Source organism: Panicum virgatum, chromosome 7N (genome assembly GCF_016808335.1).
Source record: "Panicum virgatum strain AP13 chromosome 7N, P.virgatum_v5, whole genome shotgun sequence".
Classification (NCBI taxonomy): Eukaryota; Viridiplantae; Streptophyta; class Magnoliopsida; order Poales; family Poaceae; genus Panicum; species Panicum virgatum.
Genome location: NC_053151.1, coordinates 47,438,960 through 47,456,440, shown reverse-complemented (window position 1 = coordinate 47,456,440; position 17,481 = coordinate 47,438,960). Strand labels below are relative to the sequence as shown.

Below are 17,481 nucleotides of genomic sequence, written 5' to 3'. Positions count from 1 at the left end.
CCTACCTATGCTCATCCAATTTGGAACTAATCAAATCCAATCTTAAAAACCCTATGCATAAATCCCTAGAACTAGTGTGGGATGCGACGGCGACAGCTTTGTGGGGAGGTTCATCATAACGCGAAAAGCAGGTCTGTTTGGGGAGCTTGTAGCTTTTTCAGCTAGTTGGAGTAGCAGAAGCTGGGATTATGTTGATGCCTTTTGAGTTGAGGGGGAGCTATGATATCGCCAAATCAGGGAATTGCGGATATCCCTGAGTCTACTACTCGATACATGGCTTTTGACAGATCTTCAATGAAACTTCCGCTGCTTATGAGCTTATCTGTATCACAGTACGTTTAAAAGCCTAGTGAACTCCAATACCAACAATTCAATTCAGGTAGAAACTCACGCAATGCTATTCCTTCTGTGCCAATCTGATGTAGTAACAATGAACAACCCAAAAGGTCACTTCTATTTCTTTACCGCATGGAGCACAACAAAAGCAAAACAAAATATACCGTGCATCGTCCTACTTCATCATATGCCAATCTCTCATTGTACATGCTTATTGATTGGGGCCACAAGGACGACCATAGCTCAGTAAAATTCCCCAACAAAATTGGCCCATCAACTTTACAGTGTAACCTCCTCTGTAGGCGTCATTGTCATCTCCATGCAAAATGCAAATATTTCCATCAACTCAAAACTACCGCGATCTACATTACAAGCTTTCTGCTAGCCACATGGAAAACTGAGCTGTGTAACGAGCCAAAGGAATAGACGAATATGGAGAAATGCCACTAATTTTTCATGTGCAAGAAAGACTGACAGATGCGGAAGAAAAATGTTGCACAGAGAAATGGGTAAATGAAACACTAAATATAGGGGCCCCGAGGCCAATGCAGAGCCTTTGAAGCAATCTCTTTCATCTGTTGCCATGGTTCACGACTTCACATAGAATAATTAGCCCCATTTGACAATGGCGGAACCCCAGGTAAGTCCAGCTCCAAAACCTGCTGCCGCAATAATATCACCTGTCTTCACCTTGCCGCTGCGAACAGCCTCATCCAATGCCAATGGGATGGATGCCGCACTGGTGTTGCCGTAATTAGCAAGATTTGAAATAACCTTGTCAGATGGGATATCTAAACGACTGGCAGCAGCATCAATAATCCGCTGATTAGCCTGGACATAGAAGATCATTTAGAACAGCAATGCTTCATGTAAAGTAGATTCTTAGTAAGGACACTCACTTGATGTAACAACAACCAATCAATACTGGAGGCAGGCAAACCAGCTTCTTCAAGAGCCTTCTCAATGGACTGCGGCACACATCGTACAGCAAAGCGGAAAACTTCCTTTCCATTCATTTGAATGCATGAGTAGGTTGCCTTCTTTGGTGGAAATCCAGGAACACCATTGCTATTGGACAAGATCGACTCATCATTTGACATTACAGCATTTAGGTGCCTATGTAAATTAAGAGAAACCAAGTAAGCCAACATGTACTTAGCATGGACTGCCAGTATCTCAAAATTTTTGAAAGGAAGTCGCACTTTTGTCCATTGCCATCACTCTGAACACAAAAACCTAGCAAGCCATCTTCATCAGCACTGCAAGCCTGCAAAATTCTGAAATTAAGAAGTTGGACAAAAGAATTTGCAGAAAGATTTGTAAATAAAAGTGCCTTATGTGTTTATACTGAACAACGATCGATCTATGTTTCAATCAGATTTAGCCATGGAACATTAACTAATTTACTGGGAAAGGGGAAGAATAGCAATATTTACACAGGAAGTAAACTGTACCTGAACCAACACAGCACCGGCAGCATCTCCGAAAAGGATGCATGTACCTCTGTCTGTCCAATCTACAAATTTTGAAAGAGCATCTGCACCAACTACAAGGACATTCTGAACACTCCCACCTACAACAACACCATGAATTACCCAAATGATATACGGATTTTGACAGAGCTTCTGAACCAACTACTAAATATTTAATACTGAATTACCTTTGATATACTGTGTAGCTGTGATTAAGCCAACAATGAATCCACTGCATGCAGCTGTGATATCAAACCCAAATGCATTTGTGCACCCCACTTCCGTCAGCACCTACTTGCATTATACAAATGATTTTGTAAATATATGCATGTGAATTGATGTTCTTTAAAGAAAACACAAAAACAGATTCGCTGCTTAACATGCTGATAGTACTGAACAGAAAACAAGACAATACAAGCAGTTATAAATAACAAATTCATTAATAGTGTATAACAAGAAAATCATACCCTTTCACAGGCCCGGTTTATGATAGATACAGTAAAAGTATAAAGCAGACACGGATCTCAAGCAAAGGATGGTGTCCACTGAAAGCATAAATGGGCAGTAGCTTCATAATGCTGGCAGAAAATTGAAAAAAAAAAAGTAGTACAGGACCATTGGCTATGGTTAATAATGCGCATAGCTTGACATTAGCATTTAACATTTCCGGATACTTGGTTTTAATTTCGAAAGATTAAGCAATATTTTTTGAACTCTTTTGCAGAGGCGCGCTTCACCATTCTAAGATCCATATGAGGCTTCTTGTGTATGGAAAACAAAATCCAAACAGCAGTATTTATTATAACAATAATAAATGTACAAATGCTTAAAATGTGTCGCATGATACCTGAGCAGCACCTCCAAACAGATCATCTGGAGTAGATGTACAAAGGAGAACAAGGTCAACATCTTCAGCTTTTACTTGAGCCATCTCAAGTGCCCTTTGTGCTGCTTGTATTGAGAGCCCCCGCAATGTTTCATCTCCTGTCAACGTTGGAAAGTAGAAACATGAGGTAATAAAGCAAAAGTAAGAACCTATTGCACCTAAAACTGTGATAATAAAATATAATTTCCAGCTGACAGAGACACCAGCTTTAAATGTTATTACACACATATTTAGTAGATTAGTAATACCACATAAACTTACAACAACTACCAACAGTTTTCTGTTGGGATCTATCGATGTAGACAGAAATCAATTTCTGGGTTGATGTTTCTCAGAATCCTTGGAAAAGTACCAAAGGATACCATATTTTGTCCCTAAAGTACCAATTTGTAGTACCTCATGTTTTAATCAATGGTACCACTCCAAGGGACGGTAAACGAACTCTTCTAGATGCTGTCCCAAGCCTATTTGGTTATATGCAGATCAGTAGTCAAACCACACAAAAAAATACTGCATTTATTTATGCAGATTTTAAGAAAAGCAGGCAACATAATAAGGCTTGATACCATTGTATTTTTACTTGATATAATCTCATTATTTTTGTTCATATAATCTCTATAATTTTCACACATAGAACAAATGGAAGTGTTTTGACAGAATAAAATCGTAGGGATCCATGTCACCTACTTCTAGAAGAAAAAATTATGTAGTGACTGTTTGCACACATCACAAGCGGTTATCAGTTATCACAACAACAACAACAACAACATAGCCTTTTTTCCCAAGCAAGTTGGGGTAGGCTAGAGATGAAACCCGAAAGAAATAAGTTCAAGGTTCAGGCACATTGATAGCTAGTCTCCAAGCGCTCCTATCCAAAGCTATCTCTTTAGAGATATTCCAATCCTTAAGGTCTCTCTTAACCGACTCATCCCACGTCAGTTTAGGTCTACCTTTACCCCTCTTTACATTATCGACCCGCTCAAGAACCCCATTACGCACCGGCGCCTCAGGAGGCCTTCGTTGGACATGTCCAAACCATCTCAGCCGATGCTGGGTAAGTTTCTCCTCAATTGGTGCCACTCCGACCCTATCCCGAATAACTTCGTTCCGGACTCTATCCCTCCTTGTGTGCCCGCAAAACCACCGCAACATCCGCATCTCTGCTACACTCAGTTGCTGGACATGTCGCCTTTTAAGCGGTTATCAGTTATCACTCAACCAAAAATGAATAACAACGAACATAAGCTGTACATATTCAATCTGGGGAACACAACTATCCTGAGTCCTGACTTGGTTGCTTTGCTTAATTGAGGGAATTAAAAAGAGGCCAGAAACATATTTACCTGAAAGAACTCGCCTATTCCGAATCCCAGTTCGAGCCGCAATCCATTCATCTGACGTTTCAACTATTTTTGAAAGGTTATCATTTGAAATGCTAAGTGCTGGGATCGCCGATCCGCATCCAACAAGCTTTGAGCCCATACCAACCACTCTGCAATTTTTCATTCATCTAATACAGGTCATCTGACAGGTGGAGATTGTAGGCTTTATGATTAAAAAGCACAGATAAAAGAATTTATCCTGGCAATACAGTTGGGCCAACACAAGTATTGCCATACAGTGGCGGCTACAAAGATAGCAACAATCACCATGACATTTAATGAGTAAGCTGACTACATGCAGATCCCGGTCAATAATATGGGAAACCATAGCCTACTGTCGACTTTAGTTTATACATCAGGGTGGCCTATTCCAGTGAGTGGTGAGACACGGTAACACTAACAACTTGACGCGTCTAAGCTACAGACACCGTCAGAGCAAAGGGATGGAACATCCGGAACAGTTATGACACCCAGCCTACATGGAACTACTGGATTTCGAACATAAGAAGGACATATAACCCATACGTGCAGAAAAGCAAGTCCCAGAGCTACCTCATGCAGTTGGTGCCAACCTTGGCAAGAAAAACAGGGAAGGCCAAAATAAGTATATCCCGTGACAATCACACCATTCCCACAAAAATAAACGGTTGTAGCACAGCCAGTATAGAGTATACGAATAACACGAAAATCACACCGTCTGCACGAGAGCAGGCCAGAAAAATCGCATCCCACCTTCCGCAATCGCGTCACGACAGCCCGACCATTGCCTGAATGGGGTTCATAGATGGGTAGAGGCACCGGAGTTACCTGGGGAGGCGGGGCTTGGAGGCCTCTGCGGACACCACGCCATCGTCGACTGTGGACGCGCAGCACCGGAGCTGCTGCGGTGGCAGCGCCACCGGCGGCACGAATCGGAGGAAGGCGGGGCGGAGGCCAGCGCGCGTGCGCGCCGGGCAGGGTGCGGCCGCCCGCGGCAGCGCGAGGCCGGAGGCGGCGACCATGGCGCGGGCAGCCGGAGATCTCGCGGCGGCGGCTGCTGCGGGAGGAAGAGATGCGGCGGCGGTGGAGGCAGCCGCGGTTCACTTGGGGGCGGGAGGAGGAGGAGGAATAGGGGGAAGTGGCGGCGACGAGCGGGGCATGCGAGGGGGAAGGGAGGAGATATAGAGGCGGCGGCGGTGGGAACGGTGGGCGGCGGTGATGGTTGCGAGGGTGGGAGGGAGTTGGGCGAGCTTCGAAAGCTCCGCCCCCAGGTGAGGGAGGTTTTATAAGGGGAGGGCGATGTGGCTGATGGCTTCTTTCCTCTTCCCCTCCCCCCCTCCTGCGCTCGCGCACACCAATCTAGGGCCTATGGGTGGAGCAACCCAAGCTGCACGCGTTCGCCTTCTGCGGGCGTGCCACTGTTTTGCATTCTACTCCCGTGAGCGTTTTTCACAAGGGATGTATCAATCAATGTATGTTTTTTTTTGCGAGAAAGGATAGCATTACATTAACATGAAAACATGATCAAGTACAGTGCTTCCCCTTTTTGCAAAAGGGTCCCTACAAAATTTAGAAATTACAACCAAGACCCTCTTCTTCTTCCTTTGATCTTCCCAGTTGTGTCTCTTCTTCGTCCGAGAAGCAGCACTCCAGCACGCAGCATCATCATCCGCGCCTCGCAACCAGACTAGGGAAGCGACACCAAATGGTAAACCGCATGAGATCCTCGGTGAAAGAACGTCGGTCGTCAATCTCCCCTGTCCAACATCCCAATCACACCAACTCCCATGCGAACCAGAGCACCCCTGCATCAGATCGATCAAGAACATCAACCCAAGAAGATGCAAAACGGTAAAGCTGGCACCACCATCGACGAGCAGCAGTAGCCCAGCAGCAAATCCGCATCGGCTCACCAAGGAAGCACCGAAGCCAACCGACCGGAAGGGAAATCCGGCAGCCCGAAAAAAGCGGCTCCCGGGGGAGCACAAAAGATCCATCCTCAAGGCACGAGAATGGACCAGAGCTCTCAAACCTTCACCTCCGAGAAAAGGAAAACCTCCAGTGCCGCCAGCCACGCCGCCAGAGACGAAGAGGCCCCCGATCCACAAAAGGCGAAGGAGAGAAGACAAAATCCAAAAGCAACCACCTCACCGAGACGAGCGACCACGCCATCGTCGTCAGAGAGGTCCTGCAGAAGCTTTATTCGCTGGCGGGGAGGCCGCGCCACCATCGCCGGAAACCTAAGCTCCGTCGTCAAGGTCGACGGCGAGCAAACCCTAGGCCTAGGCTACAAGAAGTCTACCCTATACAAGGCCGGCAATCGAATCCCCCGGCTCCCCTCCCTCTCCGGCACCGGCGTGGTCGTCGGAGAGGCAGGGGAGCCGACGGGATCGACCCCGGAGGCGGTCGTCTCTCTTTTCACCTCCTCTCTACTGTAGCGTCGAGAAGAGAGTGGAAGGGGAAACTGGGGGGACGCCTGTCATCAATCAATGTATGCTAGGGATGCATGATGGCATGATGCATGTTCTTCTCACAAGGGTAACCGAAATATGTTAAAAAAAATGCAGTCCAAAAAATATGTATTAAAATGAGCAGCACCAGTGGTACCGTCAGAATTCAAGAATTCTACATAGTAGATGGTATTGACCTAGCATAAAGTCATCTAGCGAGAAAAATGTGATAGAAATCAGCTTAGAAGACATTGGATCTGACCATCAACCTGTGTGAAGGGGGAAAACATGCATAGTCCCATTGAGATAGGCACCTTTAGATCTAATGGTTCGAGGGTAGGTACCAATACATCCATCTAATCTAACAACTCATGTGCATTTTTGACTTAGGTGAGACCAAGGACCTTAATTGGTGTGATCCACAAACTAAATTCATATAGTTCGTCCCTATGATTGATGACATTTGATCATGAGAAGCCTCTATAATTGCCCTGGTTGATGTTATTTTCCTTAGATATTGATACTAGGTCGTCAAATTATAAATCAAAATAATTTATTCCATCCGTTCTAAAATAAATATAATTCTAGAACCGGAACCAATGCTAAGTGCAAGTTACCAAATTATTCCTTGTCTTTTGTAGGAAAAATAAAAAATGTAGACATTGACTTGTCTTTTGTGTAAGAAGTTTTCGGAGACTCTTGTGTTTTGTGGTTGGTAGGTCAAAATTGCATTCTTTGTGAGACAAATTTTGAATTATAGAATTGCATTTATTTTGGGACGGGGAAGTAAGTTTATTTCAAGAACACACGAGTATTTGAAGCAATTATTTTCTGCATCCATAATTTTTTGACATTATTATGACTAACGGTCAAATATGTAACTTAATTATATGAAACACAGTAAATATGGTACAGATCATTTGCAAACAGGAATGAGAAAGAAAAAGATAATGTCAAATCCCTCCTATCGGAGGAAAGACGAATGCGTTGGCTATTGACCTGCCGTGACTCCTGATGTGATCGGACGGCGTTCAATCACTTCTTGTTCCACGTGGCTCCAATCCAACCGTCGCGCACTCCCATCCCAATCCCAAATCCTCGCATCGCATCTTCCCCCTCCCACTCCTCATCTGCAATCCCCAAAACCCACGCACGCCGGCGTCGGCCGGAGAACCTCCCCGCCGGCCGCCGCCATGCCGCCGCCTCTCCAGGCCCACCGCCTCTTCATCTCCCACCGCCGCCTCCCCACTCCCGCCCGCCGCCGCTTCACCGCCGTCTCTTCCGTCCAATCCGCTCCCGCCACGACCTCGGCCCCGGGCCCCGCCACATCCTCCATCCTCTCCATCCGCGAGTCCCTGCTCTCAGGCGAGAGGACCGCTGCGGACATCACCTCCGAGTACCTATCCCGCCTCCGCCGCACCGAGCCGAGCTTGCGCAGCTTCATCCACGTCGCGGACGCCGCCGCCGAGCGGGAGGCGGAGGAGCTCGACCGGAGGATTGCCTCCGGGGAGAAGGATGCTGTAGGGCCGCTCGCTGGAGTGCTGGTGGGAGTGAAGGACAACCTCTGCACCGCCAACATGCCCTCCACTGGCGGGTCGCGGATACTTGACGGATACCGGCCGGCGTACGACGCCACGGCGGTGCGGCGGCTGCGGGAGGCTGGCGCCATTGTGGTTGGGAAGACGAACCTCGACGAGTTCGGCATGGGGAGCACCACCGAGGGCTCCGCGTTTCAGGTTTGGCCGATTGGGGACCGGATTCTCATACCATTTTTACGGGGAGCATTTACGTTTGAAGCATTGCCGCTGAGGATGGCTCGGGCTCAAATATTGAAATTAAGTGTCAAGTATGATTTTTTTACGTTGGTTGTAACAAACAATGACACGAAAATATTTGTAACGCTGCCAAACTCTGTTCACGTTTGTGGTTGGTTCAAGGACAATGTTAGGGCCATATTAATGCAAGGCAGCTCTAAGAGAAGTAGTTGGTTTGTTGCGTGCCACTGTTGATGTTGAAGTGTCGAAATTTCTTCCAAAGAGGAATTAAACCTGAATTGGAATCTTTTCCATCTCAACATAGCATTCATGTGCTAACATGTTGATATGGTGATGTGACAGATATTGCTGGTGGTATGCAGGTGACAACAAACCCGTGGGATGATTCACGTGTTCCCGGGGGATCCTCTGGTGGTTCTGCTTCTGCGGTTTCTGCTAGGCAATGTGTAGTGTCACTAGGAAGTGATACAGGTGGAAGTGTGAGACAACCGGCATCATTCTGTGGCGTAGTGGGGTTGAAACCAACTTATGGTCGGGTATCTCGTTTTGGCCTCATGGCCTATGCTTCATCGTTGGATGTTGTGGGATGCTTTGGTTCATCCGTTTTTGACACTGCAACCATCTTATCTGTTGTTGCTGGCCATGACAAGATGGATTCAACTAGCAGTTTGCAGGTAAAGAAACTGTGGCTTTACCTTAAAACTATATTTGCCTTTTGCATTCCATTTCAAATACGTTCTCGTGTGAGTTGATTGGGAACTACTTGCATTGTGTTTATGCTTAGGTTGATATAGTTGAAAGTTGAACCTGATGTTTATTGCTATTGTTGGCAGGCAATGCAATAACTATTAGTCTGTGACTTCACAAATATTCTTTGCTTCATTGGGTTGTATGGATTAGTTCTAGGCTTGGACAGCAGACTTGATTTCCTTGCCCACAGTTTTTTGAACTTATGATAAGGACCACTTTTTTGTGCTTTTGTCTACCTAAATGTTCCGTGTTTTTATTAGTAAGATAAGAAAAAGCACCCCATGGTGATTTTCCCTTTGTTGGAAAACAAACTATAGGATAATATCCCAAAACAATTGAAACATAGATGGCAGAGGGACTATACTAGTCTTTTTAAACATAGATGGCAGAGGGACTATACTAGTCTTTTTATCAGGAAAAAGATTTTTAAAAAACGTACAGTAGGCTTGCATGTTTGTCTCCTTAAACCTGATTTTATCCTTCTTCAAATTTACACCTCCGCAATTGGATCATGATCTATTAGCACTGAAAAATGCAGGAAGGCAAACATTAAAGTTTGGTTCGTTGCTGCTGAACTTTATCTCTTTGGTCACTTTATTCAGGATGTTCCAGACTATGCATCAGAGTTGGTCTCTCTAGATTTACTTGAATCAAAACCACTAAATGGTTTGAGAATTGGGATTATACAAGAAACTCTTGGAGAAGGTGTGGATACTGGAGTCATATCGTCAATCAAGGATGCTGCTTCACACCTGGAACGGTTGGGATCTGTGGTGGAAGAGGTTTGATATTTTTCCTCTTTCCTAAATATATAATAATAAAGAAGTGTATTTTTTTATTTTTTTACAATGGATGTCTGAAAGAAATTTTTACTGGACTTTTGTCTTTTATCGTATTTCAGGTTTCACTCCCTTCATTTTCTCTTGGCTTACCAGCATATTATATACTAGCATCATCTGAAGCTTCTTCTAATCTATCACGCTATGATGGTATCAGGTGATCTTGCTGTAATTAAACCTAATGCTTTTCCCTGTATTTTCGCAGTCTTGAAGGATTTATATTTTAGAGCACCATTTCCAGGTATGGAAGGCAGGTTTCTGCTGATGACCTGAATGAGATTTATGGAGAGTCCCGGGCTAATGGTCTGGGTCATGAGGTGCAGTATTCTCAGTTATTAATATATTGTGACCAAACTCCACTAGTATACTCATCAGTTGTCTTTTCAACATTATTGATGATGTCACTGCAGATGTAGTCATGCATCTTAGCTAAGTGACCAGTTTGCTTATGACTTTAGGAGCCGAGCTGTCACATTGTGTACAGTTATGCACTTGCCCCATGTCCTTGCAGCTCAGAGGCTAGCCAAATTGTCCATAAATTGTCTGAATGCCTTTTCTTCTTAGTGTTTTTACGATACGATATTGGATAGCCACTAAATCTTTGGTTTGATGAGAAAAAAACAATTAAGTGCTCCGCTCTTCTTGCAAAAATCAACTAGAAAATTATCTAATTTAGAAGACATATCTGCCCCCTTTTTAAGCATAGCTTTAGAAATTAAAGCCACATTCGGCTGTTGTGAGCTACACTTGTAAACTTGTGTTGTGTGGAAATGTTGATGCTAGTCCATGTAGGTCTGCCCATTTTGGGCATGTCTTGTTGCTAACAGTGCGCTAGGTGGAATGTTAACACATATTTTTATTGCATTATATTCACATGGCGTGCTATTGGATCCGTAGTATTGGGTAGTGCTTGAACCTTTTGTGTTTGAAATGGTTGTTTTCATTTTGAGTTACATCACATTTTTTTGATTGTTTGTTTCCAGGTCAAAATGAGAATTTTGATGGGAACCTATGCCCTTTCTTCTGGGTACTATGATGCATACTACAAACGAGCACAACAGGTAACTGCAGAGCAGTGACATCCAATTCAATGTTTGTCTTTAAATTATTTTACCACTTACTATGCAATTCTATGCCACAAAAAAATAGTAAAGTTCATGCACTGTAGTAGGTGAGGACACTGGTTAAGGAAAGCTTCAAAGGTGCTTTGGAAAGATATGACATTCTTATTTCACCAGCTGCGTCATCAGCAGCCTACAAAATAGGTATGTTGTAATCTGCTTATAAGTATAGTCCCTTCCCTGATTTCTTTAGGATTGATAATTCAAATCTTTTTGGCAGGTGAAAAGATAAATGATCCATTAGCAATGTACTCTGGAGATATCATGACGGTATTCAATACTTTCTTTTCTTTTGTTGATGTTGACTTGTACATACTTTGGAATCTCTTCCAAAGTACCTGATGACAAGAAATTATCTTCGATCTGCAACATTATGATAGTAGAAAAAAGAAATCTGAAGGGTTTGAAATCACAACTTATATAGGTGAATGTTAATTTGGCTGGGCTTCCTGCATTGGTTGTGCCTTGCGGATTTGTTGAAGGTGGAGCTGCGGGGCTCCCAGTTGGACTACAGATGATCGGATCTCCATTCAGTGAGGTAACATTGTGCTGATGCTGACATAATATTGGAGATTCCTCTGATGTTTCAGATCTGAGCAGTTCCACTTTCTGTTCATGAACCTTTATTCAAGCATAGCGATTTTCTTTTGGATAACTCACTAAGGCTCTGTTTAGATCCAAAAACACAAAATGCAAAAATTTTGTAAATCACTTGCATGGTGTACTAAATGTACTCGAAAAATAAATCGCATTACACAAATGGATTGTAAATCCCGAATCTACAATAAACATGCTCTAATGATGGATAAATTAGGCTCATTAGATTCGTCTCATAGTTTACAGACGAGATATGTAATTAGTTTTGTGATTAGTCTACATTTAATACTTAAAATGTTGAAGATTCCCTTCCAAAAATGCAAAATACAAAATGATCTAAACAAGCCCTAACTATTACTTCTTCCATTTTCTCCAGGGGAATTTGCTGAGAGTAGGACACATCTTTGAGCAGACACTGCAGAATTTCAGTTTTGTCCCTCCGTTGTTGGCAGAACGCTAGCTGCAATAAAGGCTTCTCTCTGCCCTACTAAGAGTTATCAAACAAGCAGTTAACACAGTCACGGGTTTTGAAGGCCCATTTGTCCATTCTTACAAGTTTTGAGACCTGTCATGTGGTATACTAGTACTGAGGAAATTGGTTGCACGCATGTAGTAGAATTTAGATATTTTCCTCGCGGAATTGCTGATGATTGAGTGAAACAGACAGTTAAACCCATGTGATTACATCTCCAAACAGCGCACCGCACATATACGTTGTATCATACACCTCTGACAGCGAGCGAGTGCTGCCGTACCATTAGGCATGATCAGCAATATGAATATGCACATGCTTGACCATTATTTTGGGCCAATTGTCAGCATAGGCGGGAAGCTAATAAAACTCGATCTCCTTTGGCAGCAGCTTTGCGAAAACCAGGGGAACAGAATCTTCTACAGATCAATTGCCAGAAGCAGGCTGATACGCTGCGTACACACAATGGTGCACATCCAGAAGCAAATACATTGTCCCCGACTTCAGAGTAGATGTAGTACAGGCTTACAGCATTCGGCACACACCTCTCAATAAATATAAATACAACTATAATGAACACGCAGGGGGAGAAACAGTACAATTGAATTTACTACACCAGCTGCACATAACCACTCCGTGCTTTAAAGTTCATTGGCAATATTTGGTTTCAAAGTACAGATTATTCAGGATCTTGGATGACCAGGCTCCAGACTACTCATCACTGAAACAAACCGCCATCACTCTATAAACAGATACAATTCTGGAGCTCCAGCATTAACTTATTGTTTCCACCACTGCAAGGAAAAGCGAACCATTAAAAATATGAGAATGGAATAGACTAATTCCATGTGTGGTGACTACATCTGTGTGCATTTGAAAAGTAAAAACTGCATGATGCATTTGATCAGATCATCCAAGCCACAGTAAGAAAGAAGAGTGGGGAGCACACACATGCCACACAAAGTGATTGATTTATTAGCATGTTCATTATAGTTGTATTTAGCCTAGTTTAGAATTCACACGCTAAGATGTGTTGATTTCAGTCTTTTTTGTGTTTGATTTTGTTTTCTTTTAACTAAGCACTGTGTCCAACGGACTTTGAGTTCAAGCAAACTAACAGGAGTAGAGTAGCTTCAATTTACAAAGCTAAACTGAACCGGCCTTCAAAGTTCAAGAATTCACTTGCAGTGTTATGCAGGTGTTCATAAACCAAAATTAAAATCAAGGTTGCTGTGTTACATAGGTGTACTTCATAACCTGCACCCTAAACTTTACCCTGATGTCTTACACTATCACATTAAATTAGGAACGAGATAAAACTATTTGTGCAATGCTGGTGCTACAATCCTTCCCAGCCCTCCCTTCTCTATTAGGACATATCATCATGTTCTGCTAGCTCGCAGTGGCAGAGCTTGAAGGAAAATCAAGGGGCCAGGGCTGGCATTCCCCCCCCCCCCCCCTCTAATGTGCAAATTTTTTACTTGATAAACATCAATTTAATGGCATCAAGGAGTTTCAATTACTAAGGGAGTTCCAAAACCCCCCTTTGGCCTACGGCCCCCTAAACATAGTTCCACCACTGCCATCTCCCTCTATGCTTTGGAGCAATAAATAGTATACAGGATGTTCAACAGTTCAAGCTAATTTTTCTGAGAAACATAACCTTCTTCAACAAGAAACTACAACATTACGACATATATGGAGTATACGAAGTTCTATGGCACTCCCTCCTTCCCAAGTTATATATAGGTCATTTTGGCTTTTCTAGGTACATAGATTTTTCTATGCACCTAGATATAAGCTATGTCTATACTATGTATTTAGACAAGCCAACCTACAATTTGGAGCAGAGGGAGTATTCTCTTTTCCCAACTTGTGCGATGAACACCAGGAAGTTGGAAGTTGGAACTATACTGCTGCTAATTTGTACTAAAGATAATTGCTAATCTGCTTACAATAGCCTATCACACTTATTGCTACTGATTTAATAGGATACGTCATATCTTGGTGAACCTAATGATAGGAAGCTCAGGGAATCTCAATTACCAATGGTCATTCACATCGAAACACTATGGAGTGAAGATCTGGTTTCTAAATCCTAAATTGTAAGCATAGTTTCCGAATGAAGTGCAATGGTATCTTGTTTCAATGAACGAACATCACACTAGAGTTCAAATAAATGAACAGCTACTTTATAATTCAGATGAACAAGCAGGAATACAACCAATATGACCAATCTGCAAGTGTATTGTGCACATAGGAACAGCTACTTATAATTCAGGTGAATTATCAGAGGCAGGAATACTTCTGGACATCATGTACACATCTTAGGGAAGGTAACGTGTATCAATCTAAGAATTAACTGCAATACACGATTGATATACTAGTACAATCCAAGGAACTACAGCAGCAGTCCAGATCCAAAATAAGATGACAAGGCATTGATGATTCTACGCACCGATTGAATAATTCGACGACCATGATCAAAAGATGATGTCGTCGTCCTTCTCCCCTCCAGCAACGAGCAGATTTGCCGCAGCCCCCACGGAGATGCCCCTCTTGAGCGCGAGATCCTCGGCGAGCTGCTCCTCCGCGAATAGCTTGGCGCTGGCCATCTGACGCTCGATCTCCCTCTTCTTGTATCCCTGGATCTTCTTGAGCCTGAAGAAGTCCTCGCGCTCGAGCTCGTCGAGCTCCCCCTTGATGTAGCTGATGGTGTTCTCGATCCTGGGCTTGACGACGTTCTCGAGCGCGTTGACGCGGCGGTTGGTGGTCTTGATGGCCTCGTCGAGCGTGAGGAAGGAGGTCTGGAGCGATGCGAGCTCGACGAGCACCTCGATGGCCTTGACGTGCGCGGCGCGGCAGGCGGTGACCTGCTGCCCGCCGCGGGCGAGGCCCGTGAGGCTCGGGGACGCGTTGGAGGGGCCCCCGGAGGCCGCGGCGGGGTCGACGAAGTGGGTGAACTTGGGGAGCTTGACCCCGGCGACGTTCTCCTGGTGGGATTTGACGCGGACGGAGGCGGCGCGGACGGACTGGAGGACGACGTGGCGGACGCCGTCGCCGGCGACGTACTTGGCCTCGGCGAGGGAGAAGGAGGAGGCGCGCATCGTCTCGCCCATGGACTCCTTGGCGGCGACGATCTTCTTGAGGATGGCGCGGAAGTGGACGGTGAGCGCGTCGGACTTCTTCTTGAGCAGCGCGTGGCCGCGGGTGGCGCCGACGAGGCGGGCCTTCATGGCGCCGAGCATCGTCACGGTCGGCACGACGTTGAGCCGCTGGTTCTGCCCCGCCATCGCGCCCGCCGGCTAGATCGCCGCGAATCTGAGGAAGGAAGATGGAGAGGGGATCGCGGGGCCGCGCCGACTCGTGGTGTGGTTGGATCGGGGACACGGCGCTCGCTGTATCGATGTGGAGGCGAGTTGGATCGGCGACGAGGCGGATGCAGATGCAGATGGTGGTGGTGGATTTTGGGGAAAATTTTGTGCCCGCCGTACGCACTTGGGCTGGGAAAACCGACTCGTTGCTGGGTCGATAGGATTGGATTTGGGCCGTTTTTCTGTCGCGATCAAAGGTGCAGGTGGCCCAACACGAAACGGCTCAGTAGAACCTCACGCACGCAACCCAGCCGAGCTGGCATCATTGGTGTTGTGCACATCTCCAGTTTAGTTGTTGTTTCCCTGAACTGAGATTTCAGTTTAGTGGCTATGGTCGCGCTGCTTCGTCCAACACCTAGACCTAGCCTGGTAATTAACAGGTCTATGCTTTGTTGCCCATCATAGTAGTCAATCAAAGAGTCCAACTAAGAAACAAAGCCGTGTTCAGGTCGTAGCACGAACGGGCAAACCTACCTACACTCACGTAAATAAATATCAGAAAAAGCACAGCCATCGATCCCCACGAAGAAAAGGAAAAAGAACAACAACCAGCCTTAGTTTAATTGGGTCCGCCATGGCCACGCTCCGGCCGTGTCCATGTCGTCGTTGGCGCGCGGCGGCCGTGCATCGTCTTCTCTTCGCATTGTCCCGGCGCTCGGCAGGCAAGGAGGAAGAAGCACCTCGCTCGTCGGCCACTGGCTCGCGGGCGGCAGGGCGGCTCCCCGCCTGCGCGACCGTCACCGTCACGCAACCGGTGCTCGCAAAGGCGCCGCCGATTGGCCCTTCGGCGTAGAACCGGACGACGATCGCATGGTAAAACCAATCTGTAATCTCCGTTTGTAATAGAGCATGTAACCGAGTTGCAGACAATTTGGCTACCTATGATGCTAGCTTGATCGCGGATGCCTCAAAAATATTCATGGACCATGTACCAGAATTTGTAATTCCGTTGGTCTCCGGTGACAAACCTGGAGCTCATGTTTAATGGAATGTTTTTTCCATTCTCAAAAAAAAAACAATTTGCCTTCAACTAACTGCCCGTGTTATGCCCTAACTCTTAGTCTCCATTCTATGTGGTTTTTTATTTGCTGATGTTTTTCAATTCAGACCAATGAACAATACAAAATGTTTGATGAGGAAATAAAGAAGCACTGTGAATTGGATAAGGTTGGTATTACTTTTATTTTGTGGTTGAATCTTTCTTATTCAATTTGAGCTTTCATCTTCTTTTTAATATAATCAGCAGCTCTTCTGCCTGGTTCATTTCAAAAAAAAATCTTTTTTATTCATAATTCACGGCCGTGAATATCATATATACTTTGGCAATGCATTATCCTTTTGTTCATTACTACACTATATATTTTCCCCTAATGCTTTTATTTGATCCATTGGTTTCCAAATTAAAGGATGCGCTGTTCCGAGAGGAGATTGAAACAATTTGTGAATATTGGAAGAAAATGACTTCTTGGAACACTAGCATCTTTGTAAGGCCTCTTCCTAATATATTTATTATTTATTGAGTAAAACTCTAAAGAGATTTATTATTTCCAGCAAGAAAATTTTTCCAATGTAGGGTGATGACTGTAAAGAAGTATTATTTTTCGTAGCTTCCCTATTCTTATTGTGTACTCTATCTGTCCTGAAATATAAGACATTTTATTTTATTATAAGTTAAAGTAGTCTAAGTTTGACTAAGTTTATAGAAAAGAAAGAATAATAATCCTTTGAATGTCAAATGAGAATAATTAGATCATTATGAAATATATTTTCATAATTTACTTATTTAACATGTTAGATATTAATATTATTCTCTATAAATATATTTGGTTAAACGTAGACTACTTTGACTTAGGAAAAAAACAAAATGACTTATATTTCAGGACGGAGGGAGTATAACTCTTCGAGGATCATGAAGTCATAGGGACACCAAATATTTTAATTGCATGATAATTGGTTAGATAGATTTGTAAGCCGATAAACAACCTGACCCACTTTTGTCGGAGTAGTAGGAAATGGAAGCTAAAGGGTTATCGCTACATCTTTGCATG

General features: G+C 44.3%; 3 protein-coding genes across 3 annotated transcripts; 1 reads left to right on the top strand and 2 right to left on the bottom strand.

Moving 5' to 3' along the window:
* Positions 1–431: 431 nt before the first annotated feature.
* LOC120682599 (3-oxoacyl-[acyl-carrier-protein] synthase III, chloroplastic-like) lies at positions 432–5,356 on the bottom strand. Its single transcript, XM_039964564.1, has 8 exons — positions 4,884–5,356; positions 4,038–4,186; positions 2,656–2,792; positions 1,997–2,099; positions 1,791–1,909; positions 1,539–1,603; positions 1,236–1,452; positions 432–1,167 (listed from the first exon to the last, which is right to left on the bottom strand). Exons 1-8 carry the CDS (start codon positions 5,075–5,077, stop codon positions 946–948), a joined length of 1,206 nt encoding a protein of 401 aa, XP_039820498.1. The 5' UTR covers positions 5,078–5,356; the 3' UTR covers positions 432–945.
* A 2,246-nt stretch (positions 5,357–7,602) lies between these two features.
* Positions 7,603–12,621, top strand: LOC120680643 (glutamyl-tRNA(Gln) amidotransferase subunit A, chloroplastic/mitochondrial-like). The gene is made up of 10 exons (XM_039962145.1): positions 7,603–8,241; positions 8,643–8,954; positions 9,633–9,812; positions 9,932–10,026; positions 10,111–10,186; positions 10,853–10,930; positions 11,041–11,134; positions 11,211–11,260; positions 11,415–11,528; positions 11,964–12,621. The coding sequence occupies exons 1-10, from the start codon at positions 7,699–7,701 to the stop codon at positions 12,045–12,047; spliced, it is 1,626 nt and encodes a 541-aa protein (XP_039818079.1). The 5' UTR covers positions 7,603–7,698; the 3' UTR covers positions 12,048–12,621.
* On the bottom strand, positions 12,480–15,704 carry LOC120680644 (V-type proton ATPase subunit D-like). Its single transcript, XM_039962147.1, has 2 exons — positions 14,518–15,704; positions 12,480–12,853 (listed from the first exon to the last, which is right to left on the bottom strand). The coding sequence occupies exon 1, from the start codon at positions 15,350–15,352 to the stop codon at positions 14,543–14,545; it is 810 nt and encodes a 269-aa protein (XP_039818081.1). The 5' UTR covers positions 15,353–15,704; the 3' UTR covers positions 12,480–12,853; positions 14,518–14,542.
* Between the last annotated feature and the right edge of the window lie 1,777 nt (positions 15,705–17,481).

What these genes read in the sequence shown, in the direction of transcription:
- LOC120680643 (XM_039962145.1), top strand. Translation starts at nt 7,699, where the DNA reads ATGCCGCCGCCTCTCCAGGCCCACCGCCTCTTCATCTCCCACCGCCGC. An exon ending in CCGAGGGCTCCGCGTTTCAG is followed by an intron (nt 8,242 to 8,642) that starts GTTTGGCCGATT and finishes GGTGGTATGCAG; the next exon opens with GTGACAACAAACCCGTGGGA. An exon ending in ACTACAAACGAGCACAACAG is followed by an intron (nt 10,931 to 11,040) that starts GTAACTGCAGAG and finishes GCACTGTAGTAG; the next exon opens with GTGAGGACACTGGTTAAGGA.
- LOC120680644 (XM_039962147.1), bottom strand. Translation starts at nt 15,352, where the DNA reads ATGGCGGGGCAGAACCAGCGGCTCAACGTCGTGCCGACCGTGACGATG.
- LOC120682599 (XM_039964564.1), bottom strand. Translation starts at nt 5,077, where the DNA reads ATGGTCGCCGCCTCCGGCCTCGCGCTGCCGCGGGCGGCCGCACCCTGC. An exon ending in CCGGTGCTGTGTTGGTTCAG is followed by an intron (nt 1,604 to 1,790) that starts GTACAGTTTACT and finishes AGAATTTTGCAG; the next exon opens with GCTTGCAGTGCTGATGAAGA. An exon ending in ATTGGTTGTTGTTACATCAA is followed by an intron (nt 1,168 to 1,235) that starts GTGAGTGTCCTT and finishes TTCTATGTCCAG; the next exon opens with GCTAATCAGCGGATTATTGA.